Below are 16002 nucleotides of genomic sequence, written 5' to 3'. Positions count from 1 at the left end.
CAATTTGGTGTTTTGTCTCCATTTTCATTTCAAAGGAAGTGTTGACAGTTTGGTTTTTATTCTGATCCAGAATGAAAGCAGAATTTCCCAACATCACTCTTTCTTTTGAAGCTGAGATAACAATTCCTTATCTCGTGCCAACAGGAGGTGCAGGCTGATCCCAGCACACAGGAGCAGTGGGGAATGTGATCCTGGTGACTGCCCCAGCCCACCTCCAGAGCTGTGCTCACTCTCTATTTACCAGCATCACATTTTATTGTACCTGATGGAGAGGGGGAAAGGATTCTCTGACAGTTGATAAAGTGTCAAGATTTATTTCTTTCTTTAGTTGTACTTTATTCCCAGCTTGGGAAATCTCTCTTCTCCCCACAGCAACACTGGCTGGAGCCAGGTTTGCAAGTGAAAACCCTGGATCACTGAGGAGTGTGACTGAGTGTGTAACACACCCCACACACCCAGAGCCTTCCCAGAACCCAGGGCTGGGGTTTTACAGTTGGCCCACTGCCCATCCATGTCAAGGACAGTTTTATTCTTGATTTCAGAGAGCTGAGGCTGAGCCCAACACATCAGCCAGCTGGGAACAGTGTCAGCACCAGGATCTGGCTGAACAGACAGCCCAGAGCTTCTGTCACACAGAGATGTCACGAGCAAGGACAGCACAGCAGTGACCACACAAGAATGTCAAAAATGCCCACAAGAAGGAGGGAGAGGAAATGATGCTAAATGACCTCCAGAGAGTGAAACATTATGGAGAACAAGCAAAGAGTAAAAGATAAAACCCAGTTTCCTTTGAGAGCAGGTTCTGATCTATGCTCACTGTAACACAGCTGGAGCTGCAGCATGACACACGAGCACTTTGGGGGAAGTTAAATGTATTTGTCTCTTTATATCCAATATCAGACTCTTTCACTACAGTAAAACTGTAAAAGAGGAACATTTATCTGTGTTCCCTGCTGTCAAACCCGGTATACACACACTAAAACATCACACCTACAAAACTCTATCCCAACCAGACCAGCACAAAATCTTGTGTTTAAAAGAAAACTAGCAAATTATAGAGCTTGCTTAAAATTTCATTTATTTGCATTGTAAGCCAAGGGATCATCCTCAACTCAGAAATGCACTGCTCAGCCTCCTTGGGAGCTGTAACAACCAGTGCATTTGTCAAAGAAAAATCCACAAGCAATTCAGTGACAGAGAAAAGGGACATTTTTTACACACATGCTCGTGCTGCGCACACACACACACACTGAGCAGTTTCCAGTTTCCCCTGTAAGCAAAATGCTGCTGAGCTCTATCCTTTATACCACTGGAAATAACTAAAACACAGGAGAGGAAGGGGAAATGAGGACATAAAGTCTTTGTAAGTATTTACACATCCCATTATTAAGATAAATGAAGGCTAATTAACATGGAATTAGCCACAAGTATGAAATACAAAATGAATTAAAACTGGTTTCTAAGTAAGATGAATATTACAATCAAGTACTGTTAAAAATAAAATATAACATGGTTTTGGAAGCTGCAGTGAAATATAAATTAATAATTCTATTAACAACAAAAAACAAAGTTACGTAATTGTTTTAAAACACTTTGGAGAGCTCCAATTATTGCTTTTTTCCTCAGAAAAAGCCCAGCAGGGGGGAACCTCCCCCATTCTTCCTGCCAGCTGATATTACATTAACAAGAGTCTTCATGTTAAAGCAAGTACTTCATATATTTAATAGCTGTTGAGAACACAACTCAGTTCTTCCTAAACAAAATGTAGCACCTCCTGTGAACATAAAAAGCACTGCTTTCATCTCTTATCAGTTCATATGCAATAATGCCTTTATTTCGTAATGAATTCCACTCCTTCATTTGAATGTGCCTGTAGTTGCAGGGTTCTCTGTGCTGAATCACAGCTCACACAACCTCAGCCTCCCAAACTCCAGAGCACTGGGGCTGCAACTGTCTGGGCAGCACGACTGTGCTCTGCAGCTCTCTGTGCCTTGGAGACACCATGGAAATCAGGAATTCAGCCTGCCCAGCATGCAGCTCCACCAGCTCCTTAGACGTGGCAGCTTTACCCTTATGCTTGAAAATAAAGACCAAAAGCAAGCTAATACTTCATACAAGCTCTCAGAATTGCTGGCCTAAAGGTTTACCTGTCATACATTATTTTAGACTTTTTAAATCAGCAGCTTTACCTTCTTTTCTCCGCCTTCTGGTTCTGAAATCTTCAATGCTTATTTGGGTTACATTTCAAACTTCTCTCTGTAGGTAGAAGTGTATTCTTGCTTAAAAATTGGCAACTGAAATAGAAAATCCTACGGCAAGTTGGAAAGGCATCTCTGCTCAAGTTTAAATGACTTTCTGGCTCCCAGGCTCTCAATCACAACAGTCGAGTTAGCTGCCTCTGTCCTTCACATGTCAATTTACACTCCGGTGGCAAACACTGCGAGATAAGGGCTGGAGTCAGAGCACATTGTTTAACCAAACTGTGATTACGACTTGCAGCAGAGGTGCAAACAAGGTTTCTGTTCCTGTCACTCCTGCGAGGTCCTGCAGTTCTGCTGTCCCTTACTGCAGGCCCCTGTCCCAGTGCTCAGCTGCCTGCAGCCCTGCTCTCTGCCAGGCTGTGTCACACACACCCTCACACTCCAGGCCTTGGGAAAAGCTTCCTGGGACTCCATCTCGTGCACAGGCTCTTATCTGACAGCCTGGGATGGCACCAAGGTCGTGTTTTCCCTCCTCTCAGAATTGCCACACAAGGAGACAGAAATGTGTGAGACAAAAGGGAGACTGCTGGTGTTTTCTTATGAAACCCTGACTGGATAGGGGAGAATGCCCTAAACTGCAATTCCTCAGAAATCCTATTTTAACTTTGGGAATATATCCTTTCCCTCATCCACAGTCCCCAAGAATTTCTCTCTAACAAATGTACGATCCATGTACAGGATATCCCACCTGTGCCAGTTTTCCTTTCATTAGGGGAAGGAAAACATTATCTCACCCAGCTCCTACTTTGCCTGTTAGATACAAAAATGAGCAGTTCCAAGTAATGGCTGATGTTTTCTGCTCAACAGACTTGAAAAGTAACATCATTTTCTCTGCTGCTTCTTCCTTGAAGCACTCCTACACACACCCATGGGGCTTACACCTAGAAAATGCCCTCTGGGAGTCTGCTCTTGGATCACTGCTCTTCAGGAGTGAGTCTGTTCTTGGAGAGCTGCTCTGCAGGAGTGTCCTCACTTCCAGTTCCCCAGGGAATGGTCCCAGGCATCTTTCAGCTACTGCAATTTAAATAAGCTCTTTGTGCTTATCACAAGATGATGATCATACCTTGGAAATTTAAGCTAAATGAAGTATTTTAAATAAACATCAAAGCCATTTTGTATCCTCTTCCACTTAGAGGCTATTCATTTTGATCCCAGCATAAAGGTCTCAACTTCCCCACCCCTGGAAGTGTCCAAGGCCAGGCTGGACAGGGCTGGAGTAACCTGGTCTAGTGGAAGGTGTCCCTGCCCAAGGCAGGGTGTGGAACAAGATATCCATGATGGTCCCTTCCAACCCAAACCATTCCAGAATTCTGTGGTCCTGTGATCCCAGAAAAGGAGTGCCAAGCAGAAATACATTTCCATGCAGGAGAGGGGAGTCAGGGGCAGCACTGGCCATTCCCCAAGGCAGGGATGGAAAACTGTCTGGCAGTGGAATACTGCTGTTACTGTGCAGGGAATAGCACTTAAAGAGGAGGATGGATCAACAGTACCTGGGTTTGTACTCTTCTCTGAAAATCTTGGACTGTGCCTCTTGCAATTCACATTACCAAGCCAGAGAATACATTCTTAAACTGTAAGGGACTGGGGTGGCAGGCCACAATTTTTCTCCACAAAGAAAGGATTCTCCTGCTGTTCTCAGCAAAAATCTCAGTAGGCTTCTAGGATTTCCTGCTTTTTGTAATTTCAAGGGTTATTAGAAAATTGGAAAAAGAAATACTTTAATTCTGAGTTTCAGCAAAAGAGTTCATATTCTTCATTTATATCCTTCATGAAATGGAGTGCAAGACTTAAAACTTCTGTGTAAGAGAGCCACAGTTAGTATTTGTGGTTGGCCCCCAAGTACACAATGACACGATTTTCATACACCTTCTTCATTGTTTTCTCAATTTGCTTCAAAAACACTTGCGGAATTCTCCCACATAAAGTGTGCACTGTATCCAGAAACCTCGACTGCAGAGGGTAGTACAAGGACTGGAAGAGATTGTCTTCAAATGGAAACTAAGGAAAAGAAACAAAAAAGAATTTTTAGTTTTCAGAATTTGTGAAAGGGCAGTGTGCAAGTTCTGTAAGAGAAAACCTTCCACAGGTAGGGAATGTCTTGTCCCTCACCTGCTGAGTGTCACCAACCCCATCACTTCACATCCTGCCTGCCTGAGAGCGTGCATTTACAGGAATTTTATTCATGTAAGGATAGTGTAAGGAAACAGGAGTTTTGGCAAGCAGAGCTGTACACACACAACATCCAGCCTCTCCCTATGGATAAGATTCTGCCCTCTATGTGCCTGAGGTGCTCAGGGAGGAGAAGCTTTCCTGGGAATTTATGGACCAGAGTTGCAGCCCCAGCATGAGAAACTTCACTCCAGCTTTTCCTACCTTCAGTACTATAGCAAAGCAATTGATCAGCCTTCTTGATTACTATAATACAAAAAAAGAAATGTTTAAACCGCCTAAAATGCATGAGAAGCCAGAACAACCATGTTGATTTATGCCTGGGGGGCTTTACCCAAACACAACCACCCATCCTGATGGCTGGCAGAGCAATGTGAGTGAGCCCTCCCTGGGGCACAGGGAGGGCTCTGTGGAGGCAGCACTTACATCCCGGATCACCTCGTAGAGGGCCTTGAAGGTGGGCTGCTTGTGGTCGTGGTAGACGCCTCTGTTGCCGTGCAGGATGGAGACGCCCTCGTCCTCCGCGCCCCTGCAGTTGCTGCCGTACATGCAGTGGTCAGGCCGGTAGTTCCACTGGCAGGGGAACACGTACAGACACTCTGCCCACGGCAGCAGGGCACAGGGAGGGACAGGAGACACGTCAGACAAGAGTTACAACAAATCAAACCAGCCTGGCACCGATGGTCGGGGAATGTCCACAATGCAAGTATCCCCAACAGAGTCACCTCCTTCCCTCCTTCCCCACTCCCCAGCTGCTGGTCCTGAACTGGGGTATTTGCTGTGTCCCCAGGATGAGGAGGAATTGAGAATCTGACTCCATGTTCTTAGAAGGCTTATTATATTATATTATATTATATTATATTATATTATATTATATTATATTATATTATCATATTACATTATATCATATTATATCATATTATATCATATTATATCATATTACATTATATCATATCATATTGTATATATTATATTGTATTGTATTATATTATATGAAAACTAGTATACTAAAGAATAGAGAAAGGATACATACACAAGGCTACAAAGAATGATAATGAAAACTCATGACTGCTTCCAGTCTGACACAGCTGGCTGTGATTGGTCATTAAGTCAAAACAGTTCATATGAAAACAATCAAACAACCACCTGTTGGATAAACACTCTCCAGAGCAAAGCAGCAAAAACAGGAGAGAAGAATGAAGTAATATTGTTTTCATTCTTCTCTGAGGCTTCTCAGCTTCCCAGGAGAAAAATCCTTGGCAAAGAGGATTTTTCAGAAAATCTTACAGTGACACTGAACAGACAGGACAACACAAAATGTGGGACTGAACACGACCCAAGGGAGCCCTTCAGAAAGCTGCAGTGAAGAACCAAACCAGAGCACGCAGCAGGTGGCAGTGTCCAGCACCCTGTGCCGTAGGAAGGAGTCTCTGGAGTGACAGGAGCGACTGGGGAAGCACACACAGCTGGATGAAAAATCCAGCTCCTCCTGAAGCCAGCAAGGGAAAGCTTACAAAGTACATCCAGGGTTTGCTGCCGCTGCTGTCACAGGGGCCATGACAATTTGTTACACAGCAGAGCATAAGGGGTGGTGTATTTTATCCACAGCTCTCCCAAGAATCATCATCCATTAATTTCACAGGTCTAGGTTATTTAGAGATGAGCCTAATTTCTCAAAAGGGCTCAGAACTCCCTTTCTCCTGGTGATTTTTTATAAACTCCATGCACACAGCGCTTGCAATCTGCTTATCATAAATCACTCCAGTCCCTGCAACCTTTCTGCCTCGGCCCTGGGGAACAATGAGTGATGGCTGGTGCCAGCAGGGCATGGCAGAAGCACTGAAGATGGAATTCTTCCCTTGGCCTTTCCCAGCTCCCCTGGAAGCCTGCAGCTGGTCTCGTGTGGTTCTTGAAAAGCAGAAGAAAAACTTTCTGACCTTTTCTTCCCTTCAGGCCTCTCCAGCAGAGTTCTCCAGAAAGGGAGAGCAGTCTTTGGAGATGGGCAAAGGGAGTAGCTCCTCAGGCTCTCTGTGGTTTTAACTCACATCCACAAAACAGCACCTGCAGCACTCTTGGCCAATTCCCCTCCCAGCCAGTCTCAACAACACAGAACTGAACACTTCAGAAAATCCAGTTTTCTGTGCTAATGGTACACAGTTCTTTCATTTTCTTTTCTTGAGCAGTCTGATATTACACAATTCATAAAAAATTCTTTACCAGTTCTGAGGAAAGGACAGACTGTGGTGCAGAGGAGTCTCCACATGTAGCTTTGATAGAGAACACTCACCACAATATTGATTTTTTTTGCAGTCTTTGTTTTTTTCCTGCACACTTCAGGGTCTGACTTCACAACTAATCTGGCTCCATGTTTTTCTCCAGAAGACCATGCTCCTATAACATTTGTTTCTTTTTGGAAACTAATTGCCACTCTATTTTTCCCTAGGACTGGGGGTAATCTATGGGACAGTGATGTTTGACATCTGTCTGCAGTAAACACGTTTGCCTTTTGCTTTGCTTCTCGTCATTCCAGCAGTTTGCCTGGATTTGGGTATATCCAATTACCTACCCTGTGACTCCCCAGAGAAAAAGAAATGGGAGCAGAATAAATAAAGACAATTCCAAACTTCATTTATTCTTAGGGTAAGTTAAGGTGACAAGGTCACATAGAAAACCAGGAGAAGCAGCAGGGATGGATACCTAGCATCCATTCAGAAGCATGAAATGAAATTCTCAGCTTCTCTGGGAAGTGTGTGCTATGCTCCAGTGTTTAAATCCCTGCATTTCCCACCAGCAGGACATCAGTGACATCATCTGGTGCCTGCTGAGGCAGGTCACTCAGCTCAGAGGCTGGAAGCTGCTTTAGATGAGATATTCCAATGGCTGTGTCCACTTTCTGTCTATATTAGCTTTGTTACTGATTTGCATAAGTATCACAGGTCAGTTGAATTTCAGAAAAAGTGGGCTTAGCTTTGCAGAAAGTTTGGCACTTTCACATCCAGATAAATATCTGAAACAAAAACATTTTTGCAGCTACACCCTGGTCCAGTGACACCCTGAAGCTCACACTTGACATGAACTTCACCCCTTCACTTCATCATTACTTTTACATCTCATTATTTTTTCAAACCTCCAGAAATCAGATTTATATATTCAATGGAACCAAGTCCAAGCTCCATTACCTGCAGCAATGTCAGAAATGTTTTCATAGGTTAAAAATCCTTTGAGGATACAGTTACAGAGTAACTCCATACCAGAGTATTTACGCATATTAAAAATAACAAATAGCAGTTAAAAAATCAAGCTCAAAATATTTTCCCAACACAGATAATGAAGATTCCAAGATCATTCCTTACCTGGGTTAAAGTAAAAAATGATATTTAGCAGATCCTGGTCTCCCCATGTGATGTAATTTTTGTACTTTTGGTACAATGGATACAACATTTCCTCCCAAGTCAAGCCACCTGGTATCAGACTGTTCTGCAGGGCAGGAAAACAAAAGCAAGGGGTTAAAATCATGATCAGTGCTGTGCTGTGGTATCTGACCCAGAGAGGGCACACACAAATCTCTAAGCTCTGCTAAGCCATGTTGGACATCCAGGCGAAAAGTGAAAAACAGCCAGGAAATGTTGGACCTGGACAGGGCTGTGACAGCAGAACTCACTGTGTTTATCTGGACAGGAAAACAAATCTCCTGGGCCCAGCTGTGATGTCAGCTCCTGCTATTCACAATCTTCCTATTCCAAGTAACAGGAGGGGAAAAAAAGTGAAAAAGTGGAAAATGCAGGGACAAGGTGAAAACCAAGGTATAAAAGCAAGGAAAATTACAGACTAAACATTCTCCCTGGGAATTATGGTAGTAAGAGCAATGTTTGGGGTTTTTTTCCTCCAGCTGTTCCAGTAACAATGTGGGAAACCCCTGGCATTGTCAGAGGAACCCCTTGGGGTATGCAAAGTTTTAGTCATTACAGAATATGTGCTCAACAACACAGATGTGTCATGAAAACGTTCCCTTCTCACTTACACCAGTTCACAGAGTCACTTATCTGCAGCAGGATGCAAATTCTATTTACAACAGATGCAGAATTCACCAGCTCCTCTGGATATTCACATCAAGCTCTCCAGTTTTAAAAACAATACAGCTACTGCACTGAAGATCTGTGAGTTCGTTCTGTCATGTATCTTTTCACAGAAATGTAAGAAGCTGGGGAAGCCATTTTTAACACTGCTACCAGACTGCTTCAGCTGCAAGTTCTCACTGCTCGAGCCTTGAGGAAGTTCCATTTATTTTAATAATCACATTCACAACAGCTTTTAGTATCCACTCATACATATTCCATATTTCTCTGATTCTTTGTATTACAAACTTCATGCAGAACACTGAGCTTTCCAAGATGTGAAAACATACAGTATTTGCAGGGAATGCCATGACTAAGGAGAGGAATGATGCGGACTCCATTGATATCAGAAGGCTAATTAATTACTTTATTATACTATATTATTCTATATTATAGTACATTACATGTAAACTGAATCTGCCAAGCACTCAACTCTGCACACCACTGCACAACAACTTGTGACTGTCAGCCAACAGTTCCAACATAGACATGCTTGGCCCTGATAGGCCAAGGAAACAAAACACCGTCACTCTGGGTAAACAATCTCCACACTGCATTCTACTTTGGCACAAACAGGCGTAGCAAATGAGACAAGAATTGTTTTGATCATTCTCTGAGGCTCAGAGAACGTGAACCCCAGAAATACTCTTGGGAAGACTGCCTTGCTTTTCTCTGTGAGGAGAAACATGGTTACACAAGCACACCAAGCCTGAGTGTGTGCAGGAGCTGCACCTCTCTCACCTTGAAGCGGGCGCTGCGGATGCGTGTCAGGTTCATCAGCATCACGCCCGAGTTGAGGCCGGTGCTGCCGTAGAAGGGGTGCCGGGCGAAGCGGCTGTACCAGCCAATCTTGGGCATCTCGTGCTCGGGCGCCATGGCAGCCAGCTGCGTGGAGTTGAACTCCCTCAGGAGCTGCCAGATGTCATCGATGGGCCTCAGGAACAGCACGTCCGTGTCCACGTAAAGCAGCGAATCCACGTCCTTTAAAATCACCTTCGGGGTTTGTGCACAGGATGAGAGACAAACCAGAGAGGAGAAAAACATAAAGGTTAAAGTAGAAGTCCCTTTTGCCAATAAACTGATCATTTGGGAGAGGTTATTGATTTATCAGCTAAATGTAACTACACAGAGGAACAACAGTTATCAGATTATTGGCTTCTTGTTTGCTGTGGGGTTTTTTTGAAATGCACAATAAAGCAGCTACCAGAGCACTGAGGCTGGATTAACCTTCCTATGAAGCAGCAATTCACTGAGCTCCCAAAAATACCTGCCAGGAATACTTAGTACCTGTTCAGAAATTACATGTAAATAAAATGTATTTACAGAGCTATTTTCAAGATCTCCACTGGCAGAAAGGGGAAGATTTAGATTTACCAGGAGACCAGAAGATTTAGATTTACCTTCATATATAATTAATATATACAACTGTTTCACATTAATCAAGATAACCCCATTGATCACCAACATATGCGCATCCCCCTGAAGAACAAAATTTGGTTGTTAAACAGAAATGTCACATTAAAATACACCAGGTTGTACTCTGAGCACTGTTACCAGATTCTGTATAAAGAATAACCCCAGTAAAGTTGGTCAGGTCAGAAGGGTGTAACTGCAGATTAGAGCCAGGATATTTCAGCGGTTCCTGCTGACCATGTTCCCCCTTGTGGCTGCCAAAATCCTTACACACTCCTTCATTAATATCCATGGGGGCACAATGACCTGGTGCTTCAAGTCCTTGTAAAGGAATAAAGATCATTACCTACAGCTGACCACCAGTGCCAACTGCATTTTCATTGCTCTTCTCCATTATTTGCTAAAACTGTCCAAAATTTCCTTAAGTACTGAAATCTTCTTACTTTAAGTACTGAAATCATCTTACTTTGGTCTAGCCAAAACCCCTATTTGCTTATCTCTCTTTCTTTGAAAAGCAAACCCAAAGGGCTTTGGATTTTCACCATGTGGAACACAACAATCATTCTCTCATCCAACTGCAATAACATTAATGACAAACTCTCCTATTTATGCAGGTGAAAAGAAATTCTACCAAAGAAATTGGGTTTTACATAAATTCTAATGTATTGTGACTGAGGATTACCTGTGAAATAAGAGTGAATAATATTAGGATTTATGGGTGGAAAAGTGGGTGAAAAATATCACCTCCTAAGCATGCTCAACAGGAATCCACTAAGATGCCAAATCCCTGAGTAAAGACTTAAATGAGATTTTTCACCTGACTCAACACATTGGGATTCAGACTGACATTTAGTCAAGTTTAACAAATCCCTGACCTGTATTTCTGACAGGATAACTACATGTTCTTCCTACAGAACAGGGCAGCCAGGAGAAGGAACTGTCTCTGCATTTTAAACAGAAGTTAGGCTTACAACAAACTCTAAGTAAACACATTCAACACAGTCCAGATCTCTGCTGGATGGAAGATTATAGAAATACAGCATTTTCTCACAAAAACCTCACAAACCACCACGTAGAGGTATCTGTAAGTAAGTGACAAAAATTGTACAGTAATACACTAAGAGCTCAGAGTAAATATTGGCAGATGTTAAGTATCCTCAAGTCCAGCATTAAAAAACCAAACCAATAAAAAAAGACAGGTACTGTAAGAATAAATCAATAGAAGATTTATTTAGAAGTCTGAAAGGAAGAAAGGTTTTCAGTTTAAGGATATCCTGGGTATTGTGTATTAATTATTCTGCAGCACCTAGGAGCCCTGATTCATAGGGACCTGCTACATGAAGTCACATAAAATCAAAATGCATTAGAAAAAGAAAAATGACCCCCAAATTTAGTCTGAGACAGGAGGTAACACTGGAATACAAGCAGAGCAGACTTTGCCTGTGGATCCACAGCACACTGCAGACCATGCAGGATTTTTGTCTAAGGGGGCCTTGGTAAAAAGGCAAATTGAGGCATTTTCCAGCAGGAAAAACTGACCCCAGTTCAGGGAGAAGTTTAATGGGTACCTACAGACCCTCCTCATCCTGCCCAAGCATAAGTGACAGCCTGGCCACTGCTTCTTCCAGCAGAAAAACCCATTCTTTCAGCAGCTTTCAAAACAAATAAATCTAAATCTGTGGAAGTCCATGGACTATTATAATTTTCCTACAGCTTCAAGTAGGTATTGCAGTTCTTTGTGCAGTGCCAACCAGCACCTGACCCCCCCTTGCATTCCTCCTCTCAGGATTCACATGCTCTCCTTTCTGCTGGCTAAAAGATTCTTCCTCTCCTGCGTCCAAGGTGTTGCCCTGCAATGACACCCAAGTGGCTAAAAAAAGAGCTGTGCTAGCTCCTTTAAGCCCTTCCCACTTTCATATGTTGAGTGTTAAGACTCCTTTAAAAGCTGCAGATGTCAGTTTGAATTGCTCACATCTCTCCTGGCTGTGCCTTGGGTAGGGGGGATTTAATTTCACCCACTGCAGCTGTAGGAGTTGCTCACAGAGCAGGAACCTCAGTGCAGGTTAAAAGTGACACACAGTGACCTGGAGCAGGAGCTCTGCTCATGGAGCTCACACAAACCATGCACACACACCTGACAGCCTGGGATTTTGGAAAGGGATGGCCAGAAACACAGCAGCCTGCTCTGCTTGTCTTCCCCTTGCTCTGCAAGCACTGACATCTTAAAAGTGTGATTTTTTTTTATTTTTTTTTTGCAGCTATATAGAGTATTCTTAGTAAATCTGTCAAAAAGTTCTGCATAGAACTGGCTATATTTAGCCTGGCACTTCTCTTAAATACTCAATTATCTGTAATTTGATTTCACAACTTCTGTCTCCATAGATTCTCCCTGTGTTAGCAAGGTTGGCAAAGAATAACACACTCCCGAGTAAACACACACTGGTGCACTGTGAAGCTGGGCTACCTAAGGGTTTGTGAGGGCTCATGTGGCAGCTTAGCACAGCTTTATCCAAAAGTAGGGACAAATCACCAAGCTTAATGCTAGAGTAACAGTGCCACAAAGTTGAGTTACTAAACCTCATTGTGGTAAGAGATTAACTCAAGTTACAGCAGAGACTTTTGTTTAGATAAGGCCCTGGCATCTATTCCCCCTGGGCTGGATACTTGAGCATCCCTCAAGAGGAAAGCTGTAACACAGGGATATTGCTAATCTATCTTAAAAGCTCTTAAGTAGATTAAGTGTTTTGAGAAGGGCTCTAAATGTTCATCCAAAAATCATCCAAAAATCCCTTAGGCATTTCAGGATACTTTAGCTGATTGTTTTGGTAGCTCCAGAAGAGCGGCACAGAGACAGCTGCAGCCAGCCCTGAGGGACCAACATCCCTGGGAGCACAGGATGTTCCTCACCTGCTGTCCTAACACCCGTGGCAGGAGCACAATCCAGTTCCCAGTTTAATGCCCTCCTAGTTCAAGGTTAAAGTTTCACTCTGTGCTTACAAAAAGATCTACATCTTCCTTCCCGTGTCTCTACAAATGCCCTGGATGGTTTTGCTGCTGCAGAGTGCAGCAAGAGATTGACTTGTGAGATTACACAGAGGCTCCATCAATGTCCCCTGCATCGAAGTGGCAAATGTGATGTCTCAGAATGCCTCTGAAAAATGCAGGATGCTGTACAGCCTTCCTGAATATTTCAGCATCCTGGGTAAGGTCAACAAGTTGGGAATGTGCACTCCAACCTGTGTCCAGGACAGAACAGCTCAGTTCTGCAAACTGCAGGGTCACATCCCACAGCTCTGCGTTCATCACTGGGTAAAAGCACTGAAAGGTTCTTACCCCATTTTCCCTGAACACATTCCTCAGACCCTCCTGTCCACTTTCACACGCCTGCTGGTGCTGCAGAGGAGATTTCTTTGGCAGGAAAGGCACTTGTGAATCAAAGACTCGCATTCCACTCGGGTTTAGCATTATCAGGAGCAAGACAATTTGCACAACTGAGAGCTAAGCAGCTGATAACTACTGCTCTCCTGGGGTCCTCCCGAAATCCAGGCACATTTCATGCTGCTGCAGGGAAAAGTGCTCTCAGTACAGAGAAGAGTGAAAAATACCCAAACTGATATTCTGCTGGTAAAAGTCAAACTAGTTCTCTAAACAGTGAACTAGTGAACACTTGGAATGCTCCGCTCCCACTGTGTGCTGACAGTTCAAGTGGGATATCAGAACGCAGTTATCAAACACTAAAAAACCAAAATAATGGCTGGAATTGCCCAGAAACAGCCTAAGGTTGTGCCAGCCTGTGAACTCGAGCACCAAACCTTGAGGGTCCCCCAGGACATTTGCCACCTCAGCTATGATGATAGCTTGTTTATTATACCCACATCAACTCCGAGTCAGCTGCCACTCCTCTTGGACAGCCCCTCCTACACAAAGCCATAAACCTCAGCCTGACCACACACAGCACTTTGCAACTGGCCCTAGAGAAACAAACATCCACAGCTGCCCCCTCATTCTGCTAACACAGCAAGCAACAGCCTAATATTCCTTAAAACAAGTTACTGGAGGAATTCAGCAATGTCTGAGTGACAAAAGGGATCAGTAAAAGCACTGCCCAGCCTGAAGGAATCAGCATGAATGCATAACCTCTTCCTGTCATCAGAACAGTGAAGAGAAATAAAAGTTAAGTAATTCTTATTGGTCTCCCAAAATGACAGAAAGTATCCCAGAAGAACAGAGATTTCTGTTCACCTAGGACATCCCGACACTGTATGGAACAAACTAACACTTAGGGATTATATTCCAGGTGATACAAATATTTACTCAGGGGAGAGAGGATCCCTGCTGCAGTTGGAGTTACTTCCAGCCCATCTGGCCCTTGTGCTGTTGATAGTCCACCCCTAAATGGCAGATCAGCAGAACTGCTGACAGCACATATTTTCTCACATATGTATTCACAGGCTACGTATCTGGACATGCAGCTGTCTCTGATTGCTTCCATCTGAGAGGGGAAAGATTTCTTTGTCCCCCCTCCACTTCTCCTGAGACAGCCATGAAGAAATCTGGACCATGTGAACAGCTTGTCACTTCACTAGAGTCACCCCAATCAACAGCAACCCACGAGGTATTTTTGATAGATGTTCTCAGTTCCACAGAAATTGCTTTACGCAATTCAACTGCTGATATGCAAAATTGGTATCAACACTTCCCTTCTCTCCAAGTTTACAACACTGAGTATAAAATAACTTTTCTGTGAACTTCAAGAGTCCAGGATAGACCAAGCTCTTGCATGAAATCCAACTTCAAACACACAGGAATTATTACCTTAAGGGCAATTCTAACAGTCTTGGAAAAAATAAGTAAAACTCAAGGAAAAGGGAATGCTGAGAGCATCAGTTTAAGGGCTAACATATGGAAAGGAAGATGGTGGGTAGAGAGGGCATGTTGTAAAGAATGTTATTTACTAAAGGCACCCAGCATCTACCCCAAAAGAACTGCCCTGACAGAGTTCTCACATTTTCTCTGGAGTCTGGAGAGTCTGGAGAGCCCAAGGGGCTCATGGAACCAGAGACAAATCAGAAACACACATCATTTGTTAGCCAGGAAAAAGCCAGGCTGGATTTCTGTGTTGGGTTTTTTTTTTTTTTTTTTTTTTTTAGTGTCTTAAAGTTCACACTAAAATTATCTTTAAGCAGATGTTTCAGCCTGAAAATGGTTTTAATATTACACCAGCAAAGCAGCAAAGCTTCCTTTCTGTGGAATTAACCTTTTCCTGAAGCAAACTACTCAGAAATGCAGGTGCCTTACCGGAAGAAACAGGCGCTGGGCAGCACATGGTTTGAATAACTTCTTCCATTCCTGAGCATTTCCTACTGAGAAGGTTATTGGGTAAATGTTGAACTCAAACTTCTTTGTATATGAGGAAGGCCACTCCTTTAACTGAAAGACATGGTGGGAGGAAATCAGACACTACACGTTATAGAGCTTTTGTAAAATAATGCATGCATAAGGAATTTATAAATGTGGACAGTAAGCAACGTGCTCAGCTGCTACTTGTTAATGTCATCTTCTCAGAGATTTAAAACTTACAACTATTTATTTATTTATTTACCAGATGGCAAAGAAACTCACCTTTGTCTCAAATTCAGGCTTAAGGGGATCCTCAGCGAAGATGTGGAAGCAGAGCCTCCTGCTGCTGAAGAGAACTGCTGATTTCAGCATGATCAGGGTCTCCTCCAGCCGGTCCCCACATGCCACCACTGCCAGATGCATGCACTGCAAGGACGGGGGCTCCTTTGGAGGTTTCTGCTCTCCAGGCTTCCTGAAAATTCAGGGAGAGGCACACAAAAATTACTGAGGTAGACATGAAAAGAATCCCTCATTAACAGACATCAGGGTTGGTTTTTTTCTTCATCATTTTGCAAGGGACCAGGAGGTTTCTTCTGGTTAGATATTTACAGAACAAGCAAATAGCATGGTAATTCCCGTCCATGGTACAGATCAACAGTGTTACAATTACAACATAAAGAAAAAGGCTATTCTCAGTTATTCCT

The 16002-nt window shown here is 43.3% G+C and overlaps 1 protein-coding gene across 1 annotated transcript; it reads right to left on the bottom strand.

Annotated features, from left to right (window-relative positions):
- Nucleotides 1-1089: 1089 nt before the first annotated feature.
- GXYLT2 (glucoside xylosyltransferase 2) lies at nucleotides 1090-15765 on the bottom strand. The gene is made up of 6 exons (XM_058812880.1): nucleotides 15581-15765; nucleotides 15257-15388; nucleotides 9287-9538; nucleotides 7784-7907; nucleotides 4857-5029; nucleotides 1090-4259 (listed from the first exon to the last, which is right to left on the bottom strand). Exons 1-6 carry the CDS (start codon nucleotides 15719-15721, stop codon nucleotides 4077-4079), a joined length of 1005 nt encoding a protein of 334 aa, XP_058668863.1. The 5' UTR covers nucleotides 15722-15765; the 3' UTR covers nucleotides 1090-4076.
- Nucleotides 15766-16002: the final 237 nt, after the last annotated feature.

The sequence above is a fragment of the Ammospiza caudacuta genome, chromosome 12, assembly GCF_027887145.1.
Source record: "Ammospiza caudacuta isolate bAmmCau1 chromosome 12, bAmmCau1.pri, whole genome shotgun sequence".
In the NCBI taxonomy this organism is placed as follows: Eukaryota; Metazoa; Chordata; class Aves; order Passeriformes; family Passerellidae; genus Ammospiza; species Ammospiza caudacuta.
This window is presented reverse-complemented; position numbering and strand designations above follow the sequence as displayed.